The sequence below is a fragment of the Mytilus trossulus genome, chromosome 4 (assembly GCF_036588685.1).
Source record: "Mytilus trossulus isolate FHL-02 chromosome 4, PNRI_Mtr1.1.1.hap1, whole genome shotgun sequence".
Lineage (NCBI taxonomy): Eukaryota > Metazoa > Mollusca > Bivalvia > Mytilida > Mytilidae > Mytilus > Mytilus trossulus.
The window spans coordinates 18,975,946-18,982,267 of NC_086376.1; the positions used below are offsets into that span (position 1 = coordinate 18,975,946).

A 6,322-nucleotide genomic window follows, 5' to 3' on the forward strand; every position below is an offset into this window, starting at 1 on the left:
CGAGGATTGGCAAAAGGTTTGTTTTACTGTAACAATAATCATTGCTGTATTAATTCATGTCATCAAGTTTGCTGCTCCTCACCAGTATTTTAACAGATAACCCTGTACTTAAGAAGCAGTTTGTTCTTTATTTCTTTGCCTGCTTTTATTGATTCTTTATTGTTTTGCACTTTATTTTTCTGTTTTGTTTACCCCATTTAGACTTTACTGTATGTGCTTTAACGAGTAACAACACCCATTTTATGATCTGACATAATCACATCTGTTATATTTTGTAAATCATATAATTTATCTATGTATAAAACAGTATGTCATCGTCTAATGGCTTTTACGAGAAACATCTGTTTTTGTTTAAATATAGGCATGTAAAGAAAGATTTAGATTTTCATTGTAACGACGCGTGTTTCTTCAACATGTCCAATGCATGAATATATCTGTGACTGAATACTTTGTATCCTACCTATATCTCTGACTGAATACTTTGTATCCTACCTATATCTCTGACTGAATACTTTGTTTCCTACCTATATCTCTGACTGAATACTTTGTATCCTATCTATATCACCAATTGAATACACTGTTTCCTACCTATATCTCTGACTGAATACGTTATATCCTACCTATATCTCTGACTGAATACGATATATCTCCTACCTATATCTCTGACTGAATACTTTGTATCCTACCTATATCTCTGACTGAATACTTTGTTTCCTACCTATATCTCAGACTGAATACTTTGTATCCTACCTATATCTCTGACTGAATACTTTATATCCTATCTATATCTCTAATTGAATACACTGTATCCTACCTATATCTCTGACTGAATTCTTTGTATCCTACCTATATCTCTGACTGAATACGTTATATCCTACCTATATCTCTGACTGAATACGATACATATCCTACCTATATCTCTGACTGAATACTTTGTATCCTACCTATATCTCTGACTGAATACTTTATATCCTATCTATATCTCTAATTGAATTCTTTGTATCCTACCTATATTTCTGCCTGAATACATTGTATCCTACCTATATCTCTGGCTGAATTCTTTGTATCCTACCTATTTCTCTGACTGATTTCTTTGTATCCTTCCTATATCTCTTGAGTGAATACTTTGTATCCTACCTATATCTCTGACTGAATTCTTTGTATCCTACCTATATCTCTGACTGAATTCTTTGTATCCTTCCTATATCTCTTGAGTGAATACTTTGTATCCTAACTATATCTCTGACTGAATACTTTGTATCCTTCCTATATCTCTGACTGAATACTTTGTATCCTACCTATATCTCTGACTGATTACTTTGTATGATATCGATATCTCTGACTGAACACTTTTATCCTTCCTATATCTCTGACTGAATACTTTGTATCTTACATATATCGCTGACTGAATACTTGATATCCTACCTATATCTCTGACTGAATACATTGTATCCTACCTATATCTCTGGTGAATACATTGTATCCTACCTATATTTCTGGTGATTACATTGTATCCTATCTATATCTCTGACTGAATACATTGTATCCTATCTATATCTCTGACTGAATACATTATATCCTACCTATATCTCTGACTGAATACTTTATATCCTACCTATATCTCTGACTGAATACTTTATATCCTACCTATATCTCAGACTGAATACTTTGTATCCTACTTATATCTATTATTTTCATTGTTATAACAAATTATTGTATGAAATTAAAAACCCGTAAGGATCCATAATTGGATTAATAAAGTATTCTTAACCTTTTTCTTATTCTTTTTCTTATTCTTATATCTCTGACTGAATACATTATATCCTACCTATATCTCTGAATGAATACTTTGTATCCTACCTATATCTCTGACTGATTCTTTGTAACCTATCTATATCTCTGAATGAATACTTTGTATCCTACTTATATCTCTGACTGAATACTTTGCATCTATCTATATCTCTGACTGAATACATTGTATCTTACATACATCTCTGGGTAAATACATATTATCCTACTTATATCTCTGACTGAATACTTTCTATCCTATCTATATCTCTGATTGAATACTTTGTATCCTACCTATATCTCAGACTGAATACTTTCTATCCTATCTATATCTCTGACTGAATACTTTCTATCCTATCTATATCTCTGATTGAATACTTTGTATCCTACCTATATCTCTTGAGTAATTACATCGTACATTGTATTCTACCTATATCTCTGGATGAATAGATTGTATCCTACCTAAAAAGTACCTATATCTCTGACTGATTCTTTGTAACCTATCTATATCTCTGACTGAATACTTTGTATGCTACCTATAGCTCTGGCTGAATACTTTGTATCCTACCTTTATCTCTGACTGAATACTTTGTATCTATCTATGTCTCTGACTGAACACTTTGTATGCTACCTATATCTCTGACTGAATACTTTGTATCCTACCTATATCTCTTGAGTGATTACATTGTATCCTACCTATATCTCTGGGTGAATACTTTGTATCCTACCTTTATCTCTGACTGAATACTTTGTATCTATCTATGTCTCTGACTGAACACTTTGTATGCTACCTATATCTCTGACTGAATACTTTCTATCCAATCTATATTTCTGATTGAATACTTTGTATCCTACCTATATCTCTGACTGAATACTTTGTATCCTACCTATATCTCTTGAGTGATTACATTGTATCCTACCTATATCTCTGGGTGAATAAATTGTATCCTACCTATATCTCTGGGTGAATAAATTGTATCCTACCTATATCTCTGGGTGAATAAATTGTATCCTACCTAAAAAAAGTACCTATCTCTGACTGATTCTTTGTATCCTTCCTATATCTCTGACTGAATACTTGATATTCTTCCGATGTCTTTGACTGAATGTTTTGTTCCCTACCTATATCTCTGACTGAATTCTTTAATTTGATGTCTCCACACAAACCAGAAGTCAGGAAAACCATGTAGAAACAACATCAGTGGTTTATCTTTGTTTCCTTTACTAACGCAATGCCATTTAACATCCTATAGATTAAATAAAGTATGTTAGTAGGAAGCAATGCCATTTAACAACCTATAGATTAAATAAAGTATGTTAGTAGTAATGAGAGTCGTTCTTCTTATTGATAATTAGAGCTTAATATCTTTTCAACATCTGCTTATCATCTATTTCGTTTGTGAATATTCTTGTATCATTAACAAAAACACAAATTATTCTACCATAAACAAAAACATAAATTACTCTCTAGAAGTATTATATAGATAAGAGAAGATGTGGTATTAGTGCTAATGAGACAACTCTTCATTCAAGTCACAATTATAGGTCACAGTACTATCTGCAGCACAGAGTCTTGGCTCGCACCGAACAGCAAACTATAAAGGGCTCTAAAATGACAAGTGTTAAACAGTTAATGCAAACAGGGGAACCAACGGTCTAATTTATATTAAATACAAGAAACGAGAAACACCTATGAACCGCACACAACAAACGACAACCACTGACTATTGACTTAGGACAGTTGCATGGAGAGTCGTCTCATTGGCACTCATATACCACATCTTCATATATCTATAGACTGAACAGATAAATAAATATGATCTATAACACAATATATATACAATGTGAGAACATTTGATTGATTATTTAGGGAATCACTAAAGCATGATGGGAGAGGGTTCCCTCTTCGTCAGTCGTAGTCAGTCAGTGAACCCAACTTATATAAATGTTTTGCTCATCCACTGCTTCCCCTGTCACGAAAGCTGTTTCTTTCACGAATACTATTTATACCAAGGTGTCACGCGGCCAATTTCTACATACATATATATAGTAGGTTCATATGGTCATATGAATTCGTGCTATGCATACTATTTCAATAGAAATTGTTACTTTAAGGTCTAAATAGCACGAAAACCCATGATACAAAGATGCTCTTAATAAAAAGGCACCACATACCATTTTTTTACAATCTGAATTAACCAGTGTTTGGGTTGAGTCCTTACATGACATTTCGCACTTCGTTACAGGGATGACCTTGGCAAAGCATTTCTCGCGAGTGAATGCATCAATATTTACTTGATCAAAAGATTTATGAATTTCCTTCCCAGCAGATAACCCATTTTCTTTTTCAAGTGGATACAGGGAAGAACAAATAACATATATATATATATATATATATGTTTAATCATATATAATGTACGATCGTATTTTTCACGTACAGTAATACTGATTTAATTGTTAAAAGTGTCTATTTAGGACACCGTTTGATAGATTGTACAAAATGTACAATAATTGGTAGACTTTATATTTTTTAAACTGGGTTTTCTAAATTATAACAAAATAAATAGAACTGAACTAAAATGACAAATACGCACATTTTTATATATATATAAAAAAATAAGACGAAAGTTTTTTTATTAGATTTGTTGATAGTTACTGGTAAGGAGTATGTAATTTTCGTTAAAATTGGCCTGAAAAGTACGCGTGTGTAAACACTGGATGTTTTGCTGCAGGCCGGTTTGGATATTGAAATATGGATTGTCAAACAGAAATTATACGATCCCGGAGCATCACTCAATATTTGTGTATTACTTTAAATCGTGTTTGAGGAAAGCAAAAACTATATGGTCCTTCTGATGCGTGTTCCTCTCGGAACTCCCGACAAAAAACATACTCCCTTTCATTGACAAATTGCTAGAGTGATTTTTAGAGTTTTTGTATTTTAGGGTTTATTACGCAACACTAACTCACAAGAATTTACTTTTGACGTATTCGGTATTATTTTATATTTCAGGCTACAAATTTGTAACATGATGTAAGTTCATAATACATATGTAATAGTGACTGTCAGTCTCTCTTAACTTATTCCACAGCAAATATATAAGTTATATGACGATATGCTTACCTTAAGTTGAATAAATTGATGTGTACCAAAACTTTCATCTAACAAACACTCCGGCCGAGTACTTGGTGGCTTCTTGGCCAAAAGTCGCACATATTGAATAGGATGTCGAACAAACTTCCATAATAATCTAAATATCACACAAATTGCATAACTAATGCCGACAATTTGGTATTTATATTTCTGAATGCCAGTCATACTAAAATTGTATTAGAAATGTACTTTTAAAATGATAAATGTTGACAAATTACATCCATCCTCTCGGACGACTCATGAAATAATGCGTTATCTCTCAAACTCACAGATGTCTATACAAGATTAACCAATTAAATCCAGATTCCTTTCTGGTACAAAAAGTGTAGTTTCGACGGAAGAACAAAAATCAATATGCATTGTGTAATTTTTTTTTCTAAGTTTCCCTAAGGACAATGATTTATGTCTCCCTACATTAAGGATGATGGGTTAATTTGTTTACCCATAAATTAGCTACCATCGTCAACATTCCATTTTCAAGATATAAACACGTGTTGTTATGGTTATTTTTCTGATAAATATTTGTTGTATGTTAAAATCATGTATCAACTGACCTGGAAAGATATGAAACGCACATGTGGCAAAGAATTGTATTTTTAATGTATGAAGAAGTTAGTAAGAAAATCATTTGAACTGATTAAATGCAACATTGTCCTAGCGGACGTCTGACAGCCTAATTAACCCACGGTCCCAGGAAATAATTTAAAAGACCTTCAGATGTCAAAAAATAATTGACTTAATTAATTCTATACAATAATGAATCCGTATTTAGTAAATGCTCTTCCTTTTTTGACAAAAATAGTGGATAAGTCGAATCATCATCATACAGAAACAACCAGTAACATTAATTTAACGTAAATATTTATAAATCTAATCGATACTACTATTTTATTAAGACTTAAAATGTATTGATATAATAAATATTAGTTACTATTACGTAACTCTTTATTATAGACTCCAATGTCAAGATGTAGCTGCACTTGTGCAATTAAATGTAACTGCCCATTATATGTTACATCATTTAGAAGATGGGTTTTTTTTCTTTCTAATCGACTGCATTGATTACATAGAAATCATCAGTTAAAAGAAGAGGGATGGGCTGGAAACCATTCATAATTTCCTTGGGTTTCTGATGATTATCTATTAGTAAGTAAATTGAAATCGGGAAGTATTAAAAATTAAAAAGGCGATATTCTATTTCCCATACTATTATTTTCCCTGTCTCACTTCTACGCACCAAGTCTTGTCATTCATGTAAAATTATCATGTTATTAGTCATATTTACAGTAAAAGTATATGAATTAAATTGACAACTTTTGAATTTTAATTGTTTTAGAACAAATCATTAATTTTTTTTTTTATACGCAAGGCTTCTTCCAA

The 6,322-nt window shown here is 31.9% G+C and overlaps 1 protein-coding gene across 2 annotated transcripts in view; it reads right to left on the reverse strand.

Moving 5' to 3' along the window:
* Positions 1-5,779, reverse strand: part of LOC134714822 (epoxide hydrolase 4-like) — a 23,580-nt gene extending 17,801 nt beyond the window's left edge. The window contains exons 1-2 of one of the 2 annotated variants that reach the window (XM_063576422.1): positions 4,913-5,514; positions 2,911-3,035 (exon numbers count right to left, since the gene is read on the reverse strand). In XM_063576422.1, the coding sequence (XP_063432492.1) occupies positions 2,911-3,035; positions 4,913-5,107 (320 nt within the window). In that variant the 5' untranslated portion in view covers positions 5,108-5,514. Of the gene's footprint in view, positions 1-2,910; positions 3,036-4,912 lie in introns of both variants that reach the window. The other variant, XM_063576423.1, reaches the window with a different exon arrangement.
* Positions 5,780-6,322: the final 543 nt, after the last annotated feature.